Genomic DNA, 23,367 nt, shown 5'->3' on the forward strand with positions numbered 1-23,367 from the left:
TACTGGCAGACCAAGGCTGATTTGAACCGGCAAGCCAGATTGAACTCGAAGGCAGCACAACGTTCTTGGGGTCTGTTTGCCAGCAACGTGAAGGTTCCATCATCATCAAGTAGCACGATTTAAGGCACGCTTGGTGTCAAATGGTTACTCCAAGCAGGATGGTATTAACTATGCCCAGCGTGCGATCAATCATTTCACTGGCAGCGAAATTAAAGCTGTATGTTTCAATGGATGTATGCAATGTATATACAACGTACTTGAAGCAACACAAAAATGTAACTTGCGGACTCCTCAGTGTGATGACACCAGTGGTTCAATTCGTACTGATTTATTAATTCCAATTAATCGCAAGCGCAGCTTGCACAGCAGAGAGCGCATCTAAACGCGAGAAGCGGGAGAGCGATGGCTGGGAGAAGGGCACTCCCGTGCTCGCGTATACAATAACAACTACTCTATACGGAGGTTTGATGATTGATTATTCATAATAGTCTTTTGTAGTTTCCGGATTTGGCCTTTATGTCAACCACGTCATCTCCATCTCCGCCGGCTATGGCATCCATGATAATAAGTTTAAAGTTGGGGTGGGACTCGAAAAATTAAATTTGACGGAATATTTTAGCGATGTCTGCTGTAACAGCCCAAGGACGAAGTCGCGCTGCGAACTACCGAATCTATCTCTATGTCGTCCTTTACGACACTAATGAAAGTCGACGAACTATCAGCAGCATTCGTTGTTGGGCAGCGACCAGATGCATTGCAACCAAAGGCTGTCAATTGCACTGTTGGACGGCTATCAGGTCCCTTTATTTTGCCTTCTTTTCATTCTTTTTAACTTCAAATGTTTCGGAATTCCTTCAGCTTTGCAAGCAGCCACTGAGTGTCTTGTTCGCAAGCGATTTATACAGAGCGGATAGCTTTTTATAACCCATTGAAAATGGGAAATCAGGGTTTAATGGGTTTGTGAAAAGTATAGAACAGGCAGAAGGAATCATCGCAGACCCCATAAGGTATATTTTTAGTTAGCTCGACTAGCTGAGTCGATATTGCCCTGTCCGTCTGTCCGTCCGTCTGTCCGTATGAACGCCGAGATCTCAGAAGATATAAGAGTTAGCGGGATTCTCACTTTAGGGTTGGCTATAACTACCTCGCTTCATTAAAAGTACCTTAGTTGACACACACAACTCCTCTAACGTAGACCGAGGCACTAAATCAGCATTAATATCGTCCAACTCTTGTTCTATGTAGTATCTCAAGTCGACATTCAATTTCATATGTCTCTACTGCTTTAGTGTAGTCTTTAAATGATTTGTTTATGCGGGTTACATGGTTTGCAACGTTTTTTTATACGGCCAACAGAGCTTCGACACGCTACGATGATGACTCGTCCACAGACCGATTTTTTCCTCGCTTGCCAGTCCTGATGCTATAAGTGATGCTCAGTTGAAACCGATTTCAATGGAAACTAAGAAAAATACACTTAATATATGACACCAAGCGAAGAACAACTCCAAACATTATTTGACTGTGTAGAGCGATTGCGTGCAATGCATGATCACTTACCCATGCATAAGCGAGATCGCGCCGGTATATGTAAGTGAGAATGCAATGCATTGTGCTCAATTACATGTGTAAGCTCGAGTGCAAACGAACATGCGAATGATGAGCGTAAAGGGGCCCATCCACTTGCGAATATTTTCGCCGAGCACAATCAGTTCGGCCACCAACTGGACAAACATTGAGAGGGAAACATGTCTGAGAAGTGAAATAAAGTCGTTGCCTTAATGACAATAAGTGTTTACTTAAAAATAGAAAAAGAAGAACAAAATAAAAGAAAGCATAATATGTGGATGTACACAAAGCAAAGAAAATTTACTCACAAAAAATTGTTAAAAGAGCTGAACGGAACCTCGCCCCTGGAATTGAAAATATTCCAATGACAGAGTATGAGCTTCCGTATATGTTGGTAGGAGACTTACAACAAATTTAATGAAGCTATACAGTCGTCATAACCTTATTTTGCCAAAAACTTGACTCATATTCAATAGATTCAATGAATTCCTCTAGAAATGCTTTGCTCATTTTGCACGTGTTGATTGCAGGAATATTTTTTCAAATGATGTTCGTGCGAGTATACCAATTTGTTGTCAGTTCACGACAAGCGTCAAATCAAAATTAAATGGACAGCGACCCACAATCCAAAGGCCTAAGGATTTCAGGCTCCAGTCGAGCTATACATATATTTATCCAAACGCACGCATAATCCCGCACTCTGCTAACTGCGCAGTAAGCAGCGACTGCGCTTGGGCTGCGCTGCAGTGTGGGCAGTTTTATGAGAATTTATTTCTTGAATAACTTAATTTCTAGACGTACAATCTTAATGAAACTTTTTGAACGTAATAATAATGTTCTAATGTATGCACATTCTAAAGCACAAGTCTCTAGTATTTGAAATGTGTTTTTTTTTTAATTTGGAGCAAAGGGGACGTGGTATCAAAAATCTGTAAATTACAAAATGTTTGTATGTCTCCAGGTCTAAAAGTGTTCAAATGAGGCCGAAAAAACAAAATCAATTTTTCGATTATTCTCGATAAAAAAGCTATCGGATGATTATCGAAAAAATAAAGCAAACTCGTACTGCGTATGGTACACACGAGTATGCATGCCAAATTTCAGCTCTCTAGCTTTTGTATATTCTGAGTTCGACGCACTCATACAGACGGACGGACGGACGGACGGACAGACGGACAGGGCTATATCGACTCAGCTCTTCGTCCTGATCAAGAATATATGTGATGATTCCTTCTGCTTGTTACATACTTTTAGACAAAACCATCATACCCTGATTTCCCATTTTCAATGGGTTCAGGGTATAAAAATAAATCGTAGCACACGTTATGATAATAAATAAATAATTTATTTTATGCATATTTATACGGAATATATATTTATATATATTATCGTACGGTTACGTGCATATCTTTATCAAACTATTTGCTATTATCAATTCGCAAATTATTTTGGAAACAATTGATGGATATACTGTATAAGTTACTGTCACATTATATTAATTATTTTATATTATGGCTATACTTTCTCTAGTGACTTAATGCATGGACTTTTCTTCCACATCGGCAGCTACAATAGGCACTATTTCGTTATCCTTTGTGTTCTTGTTATTTGTGTCGGGCAAAATGCGTAATTCGGCACTTTCATGCGTGTCATGATGCTCATTTGTGTGCTGATTGTTATCTCCTATATCGCGTGTCGTTTCATTCACTTGGTATCGGTCGTCAGAACGACTTTGTGCATTATGGCTCTGTGGCACAGACGACGATGATTGGGGCTGTTCTATTGCAGTCAGTATTGATTGAAGTAGACCTTGCGACAGAATCTCTTCATGGGTTACATTTGGATTATCAATATTATCATCATTTCCTTGATTAGTACCAGCATTATCTACTGAACCATCAAATTGTACTTGAAAGTTTTGAATTGGCTGTCCATTACTTGCGCCAAATTTAATGCCTTGAGACTTTTGTGTAGATATCACATTCAAGTCATTTAAACCTGGTAGCTTCTGCAGATCTGTACCATCCGGCAGTGCTGCGATTACCGACTTTTGTGACTCATAGCCGAAATGATCAAGCTCAATTTCATTTCCCGAAGACGGTGGCCCATAACTGTCAGCAATACCACCTAAAAATTGTGTATGATGTTCCGCTACAGGAACACTCTGCGCTATAGCATTGTATAGGCTAGGAGATTTTGCCGAGACGCTACCGAATTGTTGCTGCTGCTGCACTTTATACCCAGAGCTGCTGATCAAATTGGGGCCTTGGCCGCAATCGTGTAACACAATTTGTGCCTGATGGTGCTGGTTAGGATGCCGTCCCACTGATACAGACGTTTGTTGCTTAAATCGTTCAATTTGCTGGATTAATGGAAGCGCCTGAGAATATAAAAGTGATGGCATATTCAGGGGAATCACATTATTGCTTATTTGTTGCTGACTCGGTGGATGTATATTTGTGGAGGGTCTATCTGAAAAATATTGCTCCGGTGCCCGCTGTTGCTGCGGTGCAGGAGTAAATTGAAGACGTGGTAGTGATTCTACACCAAATGGAGCAAAACTGGGCCCTTGATGCGATTGCGGGAGCTGCTGTTGTAAAATAATCTGCGATGATGCTAGCCTATTAAAGGGCACGCCGTATGTGGATAGTGATGCAGAAACCGCATTACTTAATGGAATTTCGTGAGTTGCTGGTGGAATATAAGTAGGCGTTTGCTGCTGCGGCTTTACACCAAATTCATCCAAATGCTGCACAGTAGCCCCTATAGACTCTATGAGTCCTGTCGGCACAGGTGGGCGGAATGCGACTGGTGACTTAGAAAGTCCGGGATCAAATTTTGGATTACCTGAGTGTGCACCATACAGGATATTTGAATTGTAATGTGGATGCGACTGGGCTTGAGACTGAGGGAACGCATCAGCAGGAACGCCATACTTAGGACCAAATATCTGTGATGGTGCCAGACCTTCCGCAGCAACAGTTTTATATTTTGTATCATGTATAGAGCCAGGCTGATATGAATCTGGTGGGGGCTTGGAGTAAGTATCATCATTTGCGCCGGCGGAAACCTAATGATAAAATAATAGAGAAGTATGTCAGTATGATGTTACCTGAAACGACGACTATCTTAATACCCACCTGTAACGCTTCAGAGTCAACGGTGCTCAAGTTACCGTCGCTACTAAGATCCGTTACTGTATTACTAGACTCACTCTGAAGTGCGACTGCTACAAGTTGCTCGTCAGAAAGGCCGTTGACAGTTTTGTCACTGTTGACACTACCCAAATTATATTGGGAGCCAATTATGTGGCGCTGATCGACATGACTATAACCACCTTCAGTTTCAATGTGATTTTTTTCAATGTAGGTCCCAATCGGTGATGGAATAGGTTTCCAGCCATCGCATGCAGTGTGAAAAGGTGTTTGTGAGCCAGTCACACTGTGTGTGTGTCCAGAGGCATCTATTTGGATCTGAACTTGCCTAAAAGGGCTATCAACTGGGCCACTAGGGAATTGCTGTACACCTAAAATATTTAATATTATATTCGTTTCTGGAGTACGGTTGAAATCTGTTGATTGAGGACCTGGTACGTTAATGGGAAGTGGTGGTGGTCCGTAGTTTGATGGTGTTTCGTAAGCTTGCTGAGCAGGGAGGTTTGATGGTCCCGAGGCGGGGGGGCCATAAGAAGTTGCTGGGTGATGAACCGGCTTAAACAGTTGGGCAGGATGTGGTACGGGCAAAAGCTGTGGTGATACAGGCCTTGTGAAAAATTTTTGTTTTAAAGGTGGTGCGTACTGTGGTGCCTGGCGATGTTGAATTTTCAATTGCGGTGGAAGTGATTTTGGTGGTGGACCGTAATGTGGTGCTGGTTGCGATGTACCATATTCTGTTGTGGGTCCATACTGTGCATGCGGTGGTCCATAGAATGGTTTGGGAACGCCAAAGTGTGTCTTGATTTGCTCATGCAATCCATTCGAAGATAGCCCAGAATCACCACCAAAATTGTTCAGTTTTGGAGGGCCATATTTTAATGCCGGCAAGCTGTAATCTCTAAAGGGAATCTGCTGGGGTACACCATACTCACGATGTGGTATTGGCTGGGGTGTATGATTGAAATGTGATGTTGGCCTTGGTGGTGGGCCATATAGGTCGAAGCCCGTTTCACGTCGCTTGAAGTCGTTTCCGTTTAGCACAGCCCTGACAACACAAAAACAGAAAGACGTCAGTAAAGCTAACCGCAACAGCATCTGAAACGATAAGATGTAAGAATTAGGAGCGTAAAACACACGATAGTTAAATTCATAAAATCTTTAAGTCGATTTAACTGAGGCGGAAATATATATTATTTTCAAGATACAAGTAGGTAACAGTCAGTCAATGAACTCTTATCGCTCATTAGACAAGATACTCGGCTTTTTATCCCCTACCTCCACTCCACCCATCTCCACTCCCTCACCCTTAAATCTGTAATATGTAAAATTTCAAATAGTAGAGACTTGTGCTGTAGGAAATGCATACTTATCTATATTATAACCATAATATAAAGTTTCATGAAGATAGTCCACCAACAAGAAAAGTCTTTAAGTAATTAAGTTCCCATAACAAGCCAACACTGCAGCCAATGCGTGTTATTCGTACTTGCGTATGCCTGTATGTATGCGTGTGTGTGCGTGCATGTGCGAACAATTATTAAAATATCATTTGCTCAAAGGGTTCAGGGGGTCTCGTAGTCGAGCAGTCTCAACTTTCAGAGCATTCTTATTTATTCTTTATACTGTCTGTCTAGCTGAGATATCATATTGTACATAGAATTTAATTTGATGTTTCGTCACTAAATAACAGTTATTTGTCTAAACTACTTCTTAAATATTCAACAGATTCTTCCCATGAGGTTTCAATTACGTATTCATTCAAATATACACAGAAATGTCTATCGGTAAGAAAAGTTTTAGTTGATTTAGATCATGTAAGATTTTAGATCAGGCCATCATACTAAACAGTGCTAAAAGCTGCTTCGACATCCATGGTTACCAAGCCAAAGTCAAACTTGGCTTATACAAAGTTTGTCAATTTGTCCAAAAGAAAGATGCAGCAATTGAGCTCTTTTAATCCATATTGTATTGATTGTGAAAGCTTCTAAGTGAAAGTTTATAGAATACATAGACCGGACACATAGTGTAAACACTTTTTTTGAACACTTTTTTTCGAGAATTGCGATCCCAGACAACTTCGTATTTGCTCTGCTTCTCACTTTTAGGTTCGGTCTACGAAAATATACGAAAGAACAATCATTTCGCTTCATGCGCTCGACCAAGAACAATAGATGCCTCTATGCTCAATTTTTCTCTTGCTCTCCCATTGTTCTCTCCTCTTTCAAATATGTATATGTATGTATGCATGTGAGCACAAGCAACAGGGCACAAAAATTGAAATTGCTTCGCATCATGAACCCGACTTTTCCCTTCTAAGTGAAGAGTATCCTGAACTTTTTGAACCGTTTGTCACGCTTATGTGAAATGTTTACGTTTTCGTTATAATTTGTGGGAAGGGTAAGAAAACGTTGTTGCGTATAAATACAATGTGTTCACGACAAGCATGGACACACACACAGTCCCTTGCTACATGTTTGCGAAGGAACGAATTTCAAGTCTCTAGCTTATACATATCTTCTAAGATCGGCGCGCTCTTATATATGTTGACGGACGGGTAGACAGATGGACAGGGCCAAATCGACTCAACCATTCCTCGCTCTGCCTGTTACATACTTTTAACAAAACCATCATATAAAAATGGATTCACGGTAAAAAAGCTTAAAAACGAAATCAACTTATCGATTTTTGTCGATAAAAAAAAGGAATGAGTTATCGAAAAAATATGACAGACTCGTAGTAGCAAAGTTTTGCTCTTATACTACAGAAAACTCCCGATTTTTCACGCCCTTACTAAGCGTAAACACTTCATTTTGTTCCAGTTTATAGAACAAGCTAACGGTAACCTAAATGTAAAAAAGATACAGGGTATTTTTTGATGTGCCACGGCCCCCAAAGAGGCGTAACAATATTATTTGGGGTAACAATAGAGGAAGTTACTAGTAACTTAATTATCCAAAGTTGAAGCTTCTAGCTCTTATACTTTAGGAGATATAAACTGTGGGCGGACTTATATCTGTCGTAGCTTTTTGGTCTTGGGTGGTCAGTCCGAGTATATATATAAAATTTGAGGTCTCTAGCATCAATAGTGTCCAAAATATATCAGATAAATCACTATATCTTCAGGTCCGAAATTTTAACACTTTATAAATCGGAGATAAACACGAGTATGTATTCCAAATTTCGGGTCTCAAGCTTCAATAGCGCCGAAGATATTGCGTTCTTACGGACAGACAGACAGTCGGACAGTTAACAACTTTCTCTTCTCGTTAGCAAAAGTAAACTGGTAGGAAATAAGTCGACGTCTCTCAAATGTGAGAATGAGTATGTCGATCAAGTAACGTAATCATACATACAATGTATGTATGGGAGAGTTATTGTTTAATAAGTTTTCTTGTGGATGGACAAGTCTCTAGTGCTTGAAGTCTCTAGTGTTTGTTTGGGGGGTAAATTGAACAAAAAATTTGGAGTTTCTAGCCTTAAAGATGTAGGAGATATAATTTTATAACAGATTTTCGATAAAGGTTTTATCGATAATAAATTAACGTTATGGGGTTTCGATTTGTAGTGATAAACTCGACATGCGTGCTATATATACGGACATTTAAAAAAATATTAAGTCTCTAGGTCTTATATCTTCTGAGATCGACGCGTTCAAAAATATGGACAGTGCCAAACGACTCAGTTCGTTGCCCTGATCAAGAATATATATACTTTGTGGGGTCTGCCACGCCTACTTCTGCCTGTTACACACATTTTATCAAAACCATTCTACCTTGATTTCCCATTTTCAATGGGTTATAACAAGGCTCTAGTTGAGACTGCTCGACTAGGAGATACCCTGAACCCTCCAAGCTGATATTCTAATCATTTTGCACTTCTTTTATGCACACGAGCATTCAGTCGCACGCATAAGTCCGCGCTCTCCTAAATGCGCAGTAAACAGCGACTGCGCTTGGGCTGCGCTGCAGTGTGGGCACCACTTCGAGAATTTATTTGTTGAATAATTTTTTTTGTAGACACACAATCTTAATGGAACTTTCAGGACGTAATCATAATGTTAAAATGTATGTACATTCTGAAGCACAAGTCTCTAGTACTTGAAATTTTGAAATTTGGGGCGGAGGGGGCGTGTTTTACCAAAATCAAAATGATTGTATTCATCATGTGTATATACACAGTAAATACCAAGTCTCTTGGTCCCAAGTCTGCTGGGCTTGCGCAGCAGTGTTGGCAAAATTATGAGAACTTATTTGTTGAATAATTTACGATCGTAATGCAACTTTCAGAACGTAATCAATTAAATGTATGTGTATACCGAAGCACAAGTCTTGAGTATTTGAAATACGCCTTTTACAAACATGAGGGTAAGGGGGTGGATATAGGGGTGAGTGGTAAATTAAAAAAAAAAAAACGAAATTGTATAAAATGCATTTTAATATATATATTAAGTTTCGAGACTCTAGCTTTTTCGATAAGGCTGTTTTCGAGAAGGTTTTTATCGATAACAAAATAACAGGAGGATTTAGTGATAAGCTCGATATGCGCGCGCTATATACGGACATTTAAAAAAAATTTGAAGTCTCTAGCTCTTATATCTTCTGAAATCGACGCGTTCAAACATATGGACTGACGGACGGACGGACAGACAGACGGACAGTGCTAAATCGACTCAGCTCGTCGCCCTGATCAAGAATATATATACTTTGTGGGGTCTGCCACGCCTCTTTCTGCCTGTTACATACATTTCAACAAAACCATTATACCCTGATTTCCCACTTTCAATGGGGTCAGGGTATAAAAATATTGTAATATTTTTTTTTCTATAAAGTGTCTGCTTTTATAATAGATCGATCTCTGTGAAGGATTCTAGAAATATGGTATATAGAGAATCAAACATAATCACATATTGAAAGTAATATGTAAAAACATTTTTTTTTTTGTGTTAGATACATATGTTTTGTCAACTTACATACCACTTTTTCACTAAGTTTGAGATTCATCTTATAACAAGCAAACTTTCACTTTTGGTTCGATTTCAAAAGTCAACAAGCAAGCCACACGAATTATAGGTATAAAAATAATAATACACATTTTGCATAACAGCAGACAGTAAACTAATGATTGAACAAATTTGTAAGATAAGTTAATTATTTTAGTACTTAATTGCGTTAATTATTAAATAAAATTAAAGTTTACAATCACATAACTAAAAAAAAAAAATTATTTATCACCTCATTTGTTAAATTTTCATTACCTTTTTGGCTTCTCCGTTATGCTTTTAAGACTAGACTAGATTTTAACCCACAGGTTTTTTTTTTTTTTTTTTTTTTTTTTTTTTTTTTTTTTTTTTTTTTTTTTTTTTTGCAATGTAATGTCCTTTAAATTCTTCAAAAAGGTATGTTCCTAGCACGGGTTGACTGTCTGGCACTTAAAAAAAATAACGTAAATGACTGTGAATTCTGATATGCCACTGCACTAGGACACGATAAGTATTCAAGAAGACAATGACAGCATTGCTGCGAATTCGCCGCACGAAACAGCAAAAGGCCGTGTGTTACTTTACACTCTCGAATTCAAAATAGTGCTGCCGAGATGACAACCGCAGCTCATATAAGTAATAGCCAGCGTTGGCAGCGACTCAGGTAGAGTAAGAAAAACACGAAACTGAAAGTGAAGAAATTTTGTGAAGCAAGAAACAATAAGAAAGCTGCAGTCAAGAGCTGTTGACTTTAGCATACCCTATACCCAACAAAACTGCCGATTGAAATAAAAGTTATATGTATCTTACTTGTATCTTATACTGCTATCAATTTATTTTACTTCGCTTTCAAAGGGTATACATTTTAGGCTAGTTAATAAAACGACTTTCTACTCTTTCGATAAAAAATTTGACAAGCTGAATATGCAAGCTTGTTTTGTTGAGACAAGTGAAGTTTTTTTCGCAACAAACGTACACTAGTGCTGTTAGTCGAAAAAAATTGAAAATATCACAATTGCTGTAGTCGATTCCTGCAATGTGAATTGCGAAAGGGATTTCATCTTACTATATACGCAGTGGTTAGACGAAAGAAATAAGGTACTAGTAGAGAATGCTAAAAACATACTTATTGTTTAATTTACATGAGTTGTTTACAGTTTTATAAAATATTGAATATTGAATGCAATAATAGTCTATAATAGAATATATAAATATGTATGCATGTACTTCTATTGAAATAAGTCCCAATGTAATTTAATGATGCTAAATGAAGAAAAGTGTATATTTGGTTACGCTACAAAAAGGTATTTTTGTGGCAAGCCCCCAAAGAAGCATAACAATTATTTTTGTGTCAGTTTGCAGTAACTTAACTATCCGAAATTCTTTACAGCTTCTCAACTGTAGGAGATACTTTTGCGGGTTTCCACGCCCACTGTGGGCGTAGATAAATGTATGTATGTATATGTATGTAAGTACCCAATTTCAGATCTCTACGGACGTAGACATATAATTTTCATCAATCTTTATTGAATTGTAGCATTAGCTTACGTGCGAAATTTCAGCATAAAAATCACAATATGAAGACGTTACAGTCGCCACCAGAGGCTCGTCAAAGGGACAGCCATCAACGTTGGAATGAGGATAAGAAAGGGGAACGAAAAAGAGAAAAAGCAACCTCTTCTGCACGACCAGTTTTGCAATACATACATACATACATATCTACATACATATGGTCACACAGATTTTCTATGTGTGAATGCACATGCAAACTCAGTATTATGTACATACATATGTATGTATGTGATTTTAAATAGTTTATATGTATGGACATCTATATGTACATACATACTCACATATATATGTGTGTGTGTAGAAAAATATTTGAATGCATTTCAACATTGTCCAAATGGAGGTACCCTTAACATACAATACATATTATGTACATATGTATGTATGTTTGTATGTAAATAAAACGTTTAGACAATAAGTTCATAATATGTACATATGTATGTATATATGTACATATATCATTAAAACAAAAGTAACATACTTTACATACATACATATGTATGTATGTATGTATGGCGGTCCAAAATCTACATATGTATGTATGTACATACATCTATGTATGTTCATACATATGTATGCAGTTACTGTCTTTATGTTTGTACAGTATACATGTGCATACATACATATGTATATACATATGTATGTATATGTATATGCACGTATGTATGTATGTATGAATATGTGTTGCTATGCAACGTGAAGATAACTCGAAACGCACAATTATTGAGAAAATATTTAAAGAAGTGAAATTGCATTCCAATATTGTGAGTTGGTTAAGACATTGGCTTCGCTTTCGTTGCCGGCTGCTGCGCGTAAGCCGTGCCCACATTTTATTTTGTTTAGGCTGTAGTTATGTACATATGTATATATGTACAAACAACATATGTATGTATTTATATGTATATACATACATATACAACATACATTAGTGTATGTACATATGTACATATGTGGGTCCAATCCCAAAAGTTTGTAGTCATACTTGTGTTGCTTCAGTTTCCCTATAGCCACTCTTTCAGTGATATTTACGCTACGACCGTCGTCGCTTTTAATGTGATGACGTAATTATTGCGCAACTCGCTTTCTTCTTTCGGTCTTTCATTCTCTGGTCATCGTTTCTTCAACGCTTGATATACATACATATGTACATATGCACATATGTACATACATACATATGTATGCATTTGTGAATATGTATGTATGTATGTACATATACATACATACATACATATGTATATTTTCCTTGCGTCTGTCGCTGACGATGAGTTTGTATCCGCTTCTGATTTCATCTTTTGTTTTGAGCAAGCTACCAAAAACCATTGATTACAGTCAAAATTGGCTAACTATCGCTTTACTTTCACGTCTATTTGCGAAAATTATGTACATATATACATATGTATGTATGTATGTACAGTCTGTCAAGAATGAGTTGGTACCCTAAAATATTGTAATATTTTTACTTCGGATGCAAATTCATGTATGTATGTACCTAAGTCATTAATGCATACAATTTTTATACCCTGAACCCATTGACAAGTAAGAAAGCTCAGTCGAGACTGCTCGACTTACAAGATCCCCTGAACCATACAAGCAACTGATATTTCAATAATAATTAGCACACACACACGCATGCAAACAAATTCACGCACACACACGCATACAAACAAACAAACAAACACACACACTCACATACAGTGGCTCACACCTTATTTCGTGCAGCAACATAGTAAAACTTTGAAACCGTATTCCCGCTAAACCAGTAAAGATATCCAAAAAATTTATATGAGGTCTTATTTATTGGTTATTCATATGTATTAACGCTTTCAATTATTTTTCTATTATGATTAATAAGATTTAAAACTAAAGAAAACTAAAAAAAACAGCCCTTTTCCATGTCACAGCTTATTTCGTGCACTTCACTTTCAATGACTTTATTGTCAAAAAATTCTTTAATTAGGATAATATTATAACTAATTTTTGTTTAATCACCTCTTTGAATCGTGATTCCATCGAGTTTACTCATTTTCGGGTGATTTCGCTGGAGATTTTTTGCCAATCCTCCAACAGGGCCCTTTTGAGGTAATTTTTATTGAATATTGACCATTTCCGAATGGCCACGCCCAATTTCGCCCACAAATTTTCTATAACGTTCAGGTAGGACAACTGGGCCAGCGGATTTACCACATTTGGACTGTTCCAGATCAACCAGGACTAGTCAATACCCGATTTATTGTGTTGGTCATTTGCCTAATGCAATCGGGATTTCCCTTCTAGACCCAGTTTTTCTGCATTTTGGAGCAAATTCTTCTTTAAAGAGGATAGGTACATGTTATTGCTCTTATTACCTTCAATGAAAACTAAGTATCCAACTCCCAAACCCGACCTTCAGGCCCAACCATGCAACAGCCACTGCCATAGCTCATATTTGGTTTTAGTTGCTGATCTTGGAGCTCAGTATTTGCTTAGCTGCAATCATATTGGAACCAATCCGACGCAAATATATTAAATTTCCACTCATGTGCATATATATGGGTCGGATAGGAAGCAATATGCCTGGCGCCCAGGCATTGACAATCGCATACCAATTTGTATACTGAGCTTAATCATTTACTACACTTTTTTATACCTTGAACCCATTGAAAATAGGAAATCGGGATATAGTGGTTTTGTTGAAATGTATGTAACAGGCAGAAGGACATATAAGAAGATATAAGAACTAGAGACTTCAAATTTATTTTTATATGTCCGTAAAATTTACCCCCCACTAATATATTCACCCCCTCACCTTCACTTTTTTAAAAGGCATATTTCAAATATTAGAAACTTGTTTCGATATATATGTACATACATTTAAACAGTATAATTACGACTGTTTTATCTGTAAGTTTCATTAAGATTGATTGGTCACAGGGTTCAGGGTATAAAAATGGGGAATCAGGTTATAATAGTTTTTTTTAAAACTATGTAACAGGCAGAAGGAGGCGTGGCAGACCCCACAAAGTATATATTCTTGATCAGGGCGACGAGCTGAGTCGATTTGGCCCTGTCCATCTGTTTGTCTGTCCGTCTGTCCGTATGTTTAAACGCGTCGATTTCAGAAGATATAAGAGCTAGAGACTTCAACTTTTTTTTAAATGTCCGTATATACAGCGCGCATATAGAGTTTGTCACTAAAAAACGATAACTCATTCCGATATTTTGTATCGATAAAAAACGTTATCGAAAATCAGTTATAAAATTATATCTCCTAAATCTTTAAGGCTAGAGTCATAATATATCTATTAAGATACATTTAATACAATTTCGTTTTTTTTTTTTAATTTACCCCCCACGCCTATATCCACCCCCTCACCCTCATGTGTGTAAAAGGCTTATTTCAAATACTAGAGACTTGTGCTTGTGCGGTATACACATACATTTGAACACTATGATTAAGCTCTGAAAGTTTCATTAGATCATGGGTCTAGAAATTTAATTATTCAACGAATAAATTCTCATAATATTGTCTAAGCTGCCGCGCAGTCCAAGCGCAGTCGCTGCTTACTGCGAAGTTAGCAGAGCGAGGGCTTATGCATATACATATGTATGTGTGCGGGCATAAAAGGGCAGAATGATTAGGATATCAGCTTGGAGGGTTCAGGATATCTCCTAGTCGAGCAGTCTCGACTAGAGCCTTCTTACTTGTTATCCTCATTCACGAAAGTGAAATGAGTATATTGGTTTCGGTCAATGTCCGTCCTACTATCTGTCTATCCGTATGAACGCAGTTCTTTTCGGATATATCTACGCCCATTGGGGGGCGTGGCAAATCAAATAAAACAGTATCTCCTAAAGTTCTAAAGCTAGAACGTTAAAAATTTGAATGTGAGCTAATTATATGTCTACCTCCACTAGGGGCGTGGCAAATCGCACCTGAAAATATAGTGATTTTTCAAATTCTGCTATATTTTTGACACTATTAATGCTAGAGACCTTAAATTTGGTATATATACTCGGGTTGACTTCTTAAGACGAAAAAACTTTGATGGATATATGTCCGCTCAAAGGGGGCGTGACAAAGTATAAGAACTAGAAGCTTCAACTTTGGATAGTTAAGTTACTAGTAATTTCCTCTATCGATTCCCCAAATAATATTGTTACGCCTCTTTAGGGACGCGGCATTTGTTATCGCAAGCATCCAAATTTTGCAGCTAGGTCACCGTTAGCTTGTTCTTCGAGCTGGCTAAAAATGAAGTGTCTACACCCAGTAGAGGCGTGGCAAATCGAAAAAATCGAGAATAACGGAATTTTCTACAGTATTAGAGCTAAACTTAGCTACTAAATTGCCTATGGGGCTGTGAATGAGTATTCCGCAAGCGGTAACGACCGACTTCAAAATTCTCACTTGTTTTTTACTATATACATACATATGTAGGTTTGTGTAATAAACATATTTTTAACTTGTGAATGTGAAAAGTGTATTTAAAGTACTACACTGTTCTACAAGAATAATTATTCAACAATTCTAGATGACGTAGCCCAAACTATTGTTGTTTTATATATGTACATACATATATGTACGTACAGAGTTAACCTCTTTCCAGATTTTAGTGTATTTTCTAGTCGAGCAGTCTTGACTGGAGTACATTTTACTTGTTAATTTAGAGCCATCAGATTTTATACAAAGCCCGATGTGGCGGTATACATATTTACCAACCACTTGCGAGCGAAAGTTTTTGGATGGAGAAAAATATATGTATGTATGTACATGTATGGACATACATATGTACATATGTATATGTATGTTTTTCGATGTCGTCATCGCTCTGTAAAAATGTGAGCTAATGCAGTCGATATACGCAAGCCGGCAATAACAGCAGCAAAATCATCTACCAAGTAAACAAAACAATGGTACGGCTTCGAAAAGTAAATACGTCGCGTGTTTTCGCATTGTGTATAGTTTTATTCTTTTGGTTGAACTATTCAGCATTAGCTATACAAAAAACGGGTGTGTAAAAGAATAATAAAATAAATGAATATTGTGTATATACATACATATGTACATACATACATATGTACATACATACATACATACATATGTACACACATACATACATACATACATACATATGTATGTGTGTATGTATAAAAAACATACAATTTTTTTATTTTGAATGCAATAACTAAGTCATTAATGCATAAAAAACGTTATAGCGACTCCGCTTATAGCGTCTGTACATACGTATGTATGTATGCATGTATTTACGTATATATGTACATACATACATATGTATGTAGTATATGAGTAAACTTAAACGGCTATAGCGTGTTCTGGGTATAACAAGCGTCGCAAAGTGGGGCCTCTGTCGGTGCAGTGTGGCAAAAATCAGAAAAGTGATAAAAAGCTATTTTATATGTACACATACATATGTACATTTATATGTATGTATGAATTCTTCAAAGGGACGTAATCAAAGGGACGTAGCAAGTTATAGACTAGGGTTGGTATCCGTCCTGGAATTCCGGGACAAGTCCCGATTTTTCCACAAAAAAAAATTCTCATTTTGACGATTCAAAATGCAAACTTGTATGTATGTACTTCAGACAGGCATGAATGTAAGAACAAAGAAAGAATTTATTTATACATTTAAGAATTTATTTATACATATATACAATGTATATGTATGTATGTACATACATATGTATGTACATGTATGGATGTACTTCTAGTGAAATTTGTGGGAATATTCATACATATGTATGTACATATGTACATACATACATACATAGTGTAATGATGCTTAATATGAAGACAGGAAAAATTTAACTACGTTCCATTTACATATTTATTGTGACTACTTTGAGGACCTTGACCGTCCCGCAATGGACTCTGGCCCAGATGATTACATTATTACAGACCTTCAATCTGTTTGTTGAATAATTTCTTTTGTAGACTATATCGACTCAGCTCGTCGCCCTTTATGGGGTCTGCGATTTTTCCTTCTGCCTGCTACATACTTTTCACAAAATCATTATGCCCTGATTTCCCATTTTCAATGGGTTCCAGCGCGCCTCTTCAATTCGAACCCTAAATCGGTCAACTAATTCTAAGTTGAGGTAGGTACACGCCAAAGTTCATGTCTCATGCATACACATGCACATACACATACGCACGTGTAAAGGCCCACAGGCATACAAATGCTTCTACAAGTGATCTCCCATAATTGTTAGCTTCACAGCCCATGCGTACATACGATCAAATGCATAGACATATACATACATATGAATGCGAGCTCTCAAATGCTAGGGCCTAAAATTGCTACAGGCAGCAAGGCCTTCGCACGCACACAGGCATACTAATGGTCATACATGTAGTAAGGGACTGTAGTGTGCGTGTGCACGCTCGTCGCGAAAACTTTTTCATTAGGAGCACCAACGCTTTCATACCCTTCCCACAAACTATAACGAAAATACAAATATTTTGTACATACATATACATATTTGAGAGAGCAAAAACAAATGTTGAGCACAGAGGCATCTATTATTCAACATTTGACCGTCTCGGCCGAGCGCATGAAGCGGAATGATTGTGCACCCGTGTATTTTCGGAGCTTGAACCTAAAAGTGAAGAGCCGAGCAAAATTGATAGGCCTTAGGAGGCAGATTTTTCGGTGTTGAAAAACTTTGTACTACATGTCTAGTCTATGTGTTGTTTGGTCAGTGGGTTCATTCAAACAAAAATATGCATTTTATGACTAAAATCACATATGTACATGTGTATGTATCTATTCCATGTTTAAGGTTAAACTGTGAAGCACCCTGTTAACGCATCACCTTATTTTGAATTTGAAGAATTCTCTGTAGAATGCCTTTTAAATTTTTTTTCGGCGCTTTTGAAGCTAGAGACTTGAAATTTGGAACACATACTCGTGTATATCTCCGATTTATAGTGTTAAATTTTTTCCGATCCGCCCACTAGGGGCGGAAAATGTATTTTTAAATTCTTCTATATTTTGGACACTATTGATGCTAGAGACCAAATTTTGTATTTATACTCGGGCTGACCACCCAAGACCAAAAAGCTTCTACAGATATATGTCTGCCCACAGGGGGCGTGGTAAACCGCAAAAGTTTATATCTCCTAAAGTATATTAGCTAGAGCTTCAAATTTTGATAGTTAAGTTACTAGTAACCTCCTCCATCGATGACCCAAAAATAATTTTTGCGCCTCTTTGAGGGCGTGGCACATCGAAAAATACACTGTAATTTTCTGATTTTAGGAGCGTAAGCATCTCAGTTTTGCAGTTAGGTTATCGTTAGCTTGTTTTATGAACTGGCCAAAAATTAATTATCTACGCCCAGTAGGGACGTGGCAAATCGAGAAAAAATGAATTTTCTACAGTATTAGAGCAAAACTTGGCTACTAAATTGCTGATGGGATGTGAATGAGTATTCCGCAGTCGGTAACGATCGACTGCAACGTTCTTTCTTGTTTAAACGTAAAATGAGCAGTGGCCCCCTTGTGCGTCAAGGTGTGAATAAAATAGCTTGCGATTAAAAAAGTTATTCACTTATCATTATTATTTAACTTAATTATTTCCTACTATGTATTTTTGTTCATCTAAATTATTTCAATCCTCTAACACTTATAACACTTTTTCAGTACGTCAATTTTGGGGTCACACAAAGGGCACTGAATTAAATTTAGGATATCCTGGTATCGGAACATTTCTGAAGTGTCCACTATGTGACTCTTCCGTATACACCTACTGCTCGAACAAGGTGGAACATGATGCTTGTTGTTGTTTTATTCCAGGTGAGTGTCTATATTTTGTGGCAAATTATAAAACATTTATATATGTTTTATCCGCAGGACATCAGTTTCATCCCACTCAATGCACAATCTACAACTGCTCGCTTTTGTACGCCAAGTCCTGCTTTGAACATGCCCTAATTAAGAATTGCTGCTGTGAGAATTCATATTAGATATAAAAGCTACTCAAAATTTCCATCATTTTTGTACCTCATTATATATTAAGTTTTTAAAATTAAAACATTTGAAAAGGTGTAGTCGAAACAGCTTTACTTCGAGATACCCTCAACCCTTAGATGAATTAATATTTCAATAATTCTTCGTTTTTCATCTGCTTACTCAAGAAACAAATAATGCACATATACACATACATATGTATGTATGTATATAAGCTTGTACGCATAAAGCATGCAGTGTGGACTTACTATGGAAAACTAGTTCAAGAATATCTATTTGAAAGCGGGCGAGATCACCAATCATACACCACATAGACTAGACATCTAGACTAAACTTGTTCAACGAAGAATAAGTCCATATTTTTTGGCTCAGATGAATGACAAATTTTTATAATAATTACCAATATGTGCAGTTTGTTTCCTTAAACTATCTATCTCTACGAATTATTCCTCTTTTCATGTACGCAACAGCAAGCATTAGTTCACAAAAATTAAAATATCTTCCGAAAGATTCCAGTTCTTCCTTTTTTAATGAAAAGTATACCGTTATCTTAAAGGAGATTGACACGTTCATGCAAAATGTTTAGACGCTGTGACGTCATTATTTAAGAATATGGTGCAAGCGAGTTACACCAACGCCACCCACAAAGCCACCCAGAATATATATTTATAAACATATGTATGTACACAGATATTCCAAACATCAGCGAGTGGAGCGTTAGCTCCGTTGTAGAATTAAGTTTTGAATGAATGCTGCCATATGCATATGGTTTAAAATTTAATTTTCGATATATATATTTAAATAAATATAAATGATATAAATATACAGTGTATGAATGCAATGTAAAATATTTATTGAATTCCTTGTCTAGAATACTCACTAAAATACCGCTGTGGTAACTATAAACTGCTTCACAAGTCCTAACGGTTATATCACTGACCAAAGAACACATAGTCCACTAGCCGATAAATTGCAAAGCATATAATCACTGACCAGAGAACACATAGACTAGACATGTAGAACACCTCGACACTGTTAAGTTGAGGTACCACTATTCTTCGTATTTGCTCGGCTCGGTCGCTGGAGGTTCAAGCAGTGAAAATGCTGCACGTCAAAAACAGTGCGCTATGAGCGCTCAATCGAAATGGTCACGATTCCGTATGAAGAACAGCTATGTGCCATTTGTCCTACTCTCTCTCTCTCAGTCCCTCTCTCTCGCTCTCTATGGTCGCTGAAATCATCACTCTCAGCCGCGAACAAAAATTTCAATTTTTTAGCGTGCTTGTGTGTATGCATGGGACGTGAACTTTGGCTGCCTACCTCAACTAAGAATTGTCTGAATGATATTGGGTTCGAAATGAAGAGGCGCGCTTATACATACATATGTATGTATGTATTTATGTAAGTAGCTGATCAACTAAAGTGACAAGTGCATATGCCAATTCTTTTTAGAATTTTTTTTTATTGGCATGCACCTGTATATGTATGTTAATATATGAACAGGCACAAGGGATCAAAAATCGCATCCCATTTCGTATACTGAGCTTAATAAGGTACTAAACTTTTTTTTTTAATTCCTTCTGATAGCCAACCCACGATCATTAAAATTAAATCCAGGTGCTTAAATATAAGCGCGAGTTACCCGCCAGTAACTATACTACACACATACACATACAGTATGAGTTATTCGCCGGTCACAGTGCCACAAAGAATTGGCATATGCACTTGTCACTTTAGTTAATCAGCTTCTTACATAAATACATACATATGTATGTATGCATAAGCGCGCCTCTTCAATTCGAACCCAAAATCATTCAGACAATACCTAGTTGAGGTAGGCAGCCAATGTTCTCGTCCCATGCATACACACAGGCACATACACACACGCACATGTAAAAGCACATAGGCATACAAATGCTTCTACAAGTGATATCCCATAATTGTTCGATTCAGATCCCATTCATACACACACAATACAATGTATATACATACATACATATGTATGTTTGTGAGCACTTCACAAGATCAACCAAATGCAAATGCTGGGATTTAAAATTGCTACTGGCAGCAAGAGCTTCGCACACAGGCACACAAATGCTCATAGTACATGTAGCAAGGGAGAGTGTGTGCGTGCACGCTCGTCGCGAAAGCATTTTCACTATGAGCACCAACGCTTTCATACCCTTCCCACAAGTAATATCGAACACACATATACATATTTTGCACGTGCTTGGCAAACGGTTTAAAGAGTTCGGTATACTCTTCACACAGAAGGGAAGGCATGGGTTCTTGCTGCGAAGAAATTTCAATTTTCGTGAGTGCTGCTTGTGCTCACATGCATACACACATATACACATTTGAGAGAGCAGAGAGCATCGAGAGAGAGAGAGCAAGGCAAACATTTAGCATAGAGGGATCTTTTGTTTACAATCGACCATCTCGGTCGAGCGCATGAAGAGAAATGATTTTGTGTTCCCATATTTTCGTAGCACAAGCCTAAAAAGTGAGGAGCCGAGCAAATACGAACGGTCTGGGAACCAATGCTCGAAAATAAGTGTGCAAAACGCTTTGCACTACGTGTCCGGTCTATGTGTTCTCTGGATAGTGCTTCAAGTGTGTCGAATGCTGAGTGTGTAAGGCTCAGCATTGGGCTATTACATATTCTTATCTTATCGCAGAGTTTGTAAGGCTCCGCGTTGGTCTATTAGTTTTTCTTAACCTATCGCTGAGTTTGTAAGGCTCAGCGCTCAAGGGTTAGTGTTCATTTGTCTATTTATACAGTCCGTACATGTGACCCTTATCTTTTCACCTGCTAGTCGTTGAGTACGTCGGAGGCATGTATACGATCTTCGTACAACTGAACAACTAGGAATTTTTATACTTTTCTTCAATATTTTTTGCATTTTGTATACCTTCTTGTCATCGTCTCCACAAATTACGATTAAGATATCGGAACTTGAACTACTTTTTAGTGTTTAATAACTCTTTTAATGTGTTTGGTGCTTTTGAGCAAAACAAGATGACGAATGTACCACTAAACAGAGAACACATAGACCGAACATCTAGTGTAAAGCGTTTTCCGCACTTTTTTTTAGCATTCGTATTTGCTCGGCTCCTCACTTTTAGATTCGTGCTACGAAAATATGGTAACACACAATCATTTCTTTTAATGCACTCGACCGAGATGGTCAACTGTTGAACAAAAGATCCCTCTATGCTCAATCCCAGTGGCAACGACCTGAAATGAGGTCGGTCGAAATAATGCATTACATACGAGAAAAAAGTAATGCATTACCTATGAGATTTTTTTCAGCGCAGTTGTAATGCACAAAATGCAAACGACTACTCATACGAAAGAATCGAGCTGTGTGCCTAATCAACAAACGATTTTCGTCTTTCGTTGCGTCGTGATGAAGTCGCCGAATTCCATTTTGGATTTTACTGATTTGTGTGTGGCACGCGTTCTTGATCTATGATCTATCTTGTATGTATAAATCTTCTTAATTTTACTTTTAATGACAAAAAATTTATAATGTTTAATTAACAGATGGTTGGGTGGACTAAAAAAAAAACTACATCACAGCTATTAGGAACTGCATTGAGTCAGCTGGCGAAGTAAAACTTTGACCAATAAACAAAAATAAATAATTGTAATATAAATAAATAAATATGTTGTTATGTAAATAGGCACTGAATGAATTTAGATGTTAAGAATGTAAATAATATCTAGATATGACATAATAAATTAAATATAAATATTATAAATTTAAATAAACAAATGATGCATTAGTAATCAATTATATCTGCAATTACATTTGCAAAGAAGTACATATGCTGGGAAAATGAGTTGCGGTATACATATATGCAGTTCGAGTTGCGTTTTCGTGGAGTACGGTCGACGTCATCGTGATCCATCGTGGACAATAGCTTGATCTGTGTTTTTCCCTGTGAAAGTGGAAAGAACTGTAGACAACGTGGTCGCTGTGGGCGCGACGCACCCAGCGACGGCAAAAACTATCAAAGACTTACTTCGCGGCGGTCTCGCGGAGTACCCCAGTGGTACAAACCGGTGGTGCAAGAGAGGGGGGCAATAGCGTCACTGTTTTTGGCGTCAGGGCTTTCCTCCT

At 37.5% G+C, this 23,367-nt stretch overlaps 3 protein-coding genes and 1 long non-coding RNA gene across 7 annotated transcripts in view; 2 read left to right on the forward strand and 2 right to left on the reverse strand.

Annotated features, from left to right (window-relative positions):
* c12.2 (von Willebrand factor A domain-containing protein c12.2) overlaps window positions 1-23,367 on the reverse strand; it is a 99,044-nt gene that overhangs the window by 12,289 nt on the left and 63,388 nt on the right. The gene's annotated exons all lie outside the window — the stretch shown is intronic.
* LOC108655383 (uncharacterized) lies at window positions 2,893-12,450 on the reverse strand. Of its 4 annotated transcripts, XM_089264632.1 has the most exons (4): window positions 9,698-9,847; window positions 5,156-5,819; window positions 4,710-5,095; window positions 2,893-4,639 (listed from the first exon to the last, which is right to left on the reverse strand). In XM_089264632.1, the coding sequence occupies exons 1-4, from the start codon at window positions 9,722-9,724 to the stop codon at window positions 3,104-3,106; spliced, it is 2,613 nt and encodes an 870-aa protein (XP_089120758.1). In that variant the 5' UTR covers window positions 9,725-9,847; the 3' UTR covers window positions 2,893-3,103. The 4 variants fall into 4 exon arrangements, with proteins under 4 accessions (XP_089120758.1, XP_089120756.1, XP_089120757.1 ...); XM_089264630.1 differs by lacking the exon at window positions 9,698-9,847 and adding an exon at window positions 12,353-12,450 and having other exon boundaries at window positions 4,710-5,819; XM_089264631.1 differs by lacking the exon at window positions 9,698-9,847 and adding an exon at window positions 9,979-10,442 and having other exon boundaries at window positions 4,710-5,819.
* Window positions 15,890-20,061, forward strand: LOC108658354 (uncharacterized). Its single transcript, XM_089264684.1, has 3 exons — window positions 15,890-16,258; window positions 18,914-19,066; window positions 19,124-20,061. Exons 1-3 carry the CDS (start codon window positions 16,159-16,161, stop codon window positions 19,234-19,236), a joined length of 366 nt encoding a protein of 121 aa, XP_089120810.1. The 5' UTR covers window positions 15,890-16,158; the 3' UTR covers window positions 19,237-20,061.
* LOC149090855 (uncharacterized) lies at window positions 20,790-22,888 on the forward strand. The gene is made up of 2 exons (XR_016197487.1): window positions 20,790-22,724; window positions 22,788-22,888. It is a non-coding gene; the product is annotated as an uncharacterized LOC149090855 (long non-coding RNA).

The sequence above is a fragment of the Drosophila navojoa genome, chromosome X (assembly GCF_054131105.1).
Source record: "Drosophila navojoa isolate 15081-1374.11 chromosome X, UAZ_NAV_1.0, whole genome shotgun sequence".
NCBI classification, from domain to species: Eukaryota; Metazoa; Arthropoda; class Insecta; order Diptera; family Drosophilidae; genus Drosophila; species Drosophila navojoa.

What these genes read in the sequence shown, in the direction of transcription:
- LOC108658354 (XM_089264684.1), top strand. Translation starts at nt 16,159, where the DNA reads ATGGTACGGCTTCGAAAAGTAAATACGTCGCGTGTTTTCGCATTGTGT. An exon ending in ATTAGCTATACAAAAAACGG is followed by an intron (nt 16,259 to 18,913) that starts GTGTGTAAAAGA and finishes ACACTTTTTCAG; the next exon opens with TACGTCAATTTTGGGGTCAC. An exon ending in TTGTTGTTGTTTTATTCCAG is followed by an intron (nt 19,067 to 19,123) that starts GTGAGTGTCTAT and finishes TTTTATCCGCAG; the next exon opens with GACATCAGTTTCATCCCACT.
- LOC108655383 (XM_089264629.1), bottom strand. Translation starts at nt 9,724, where the DNA reads ATGAATCTCAAACTTAGTGAAAAAGTG. An exon ending in TCAAACTTAGTGAAAAAGTG is followed by an intron (nt 5,820 to 9,697) that starts GTATGTAAGTTG and finishes TTATCGTTTCAG; the next exon opens with ATGCTGTTGCGGTTAGCTTT. An exon ending in TTGACTCTGAAGCGTTACAG is followed by an intron (nt 4,640 to 4,709) that starts GTGGGTATTAAG and finishes TTTTATCATTAG; the next exon opens with GTTTCCGCCGGCGCAAATGA.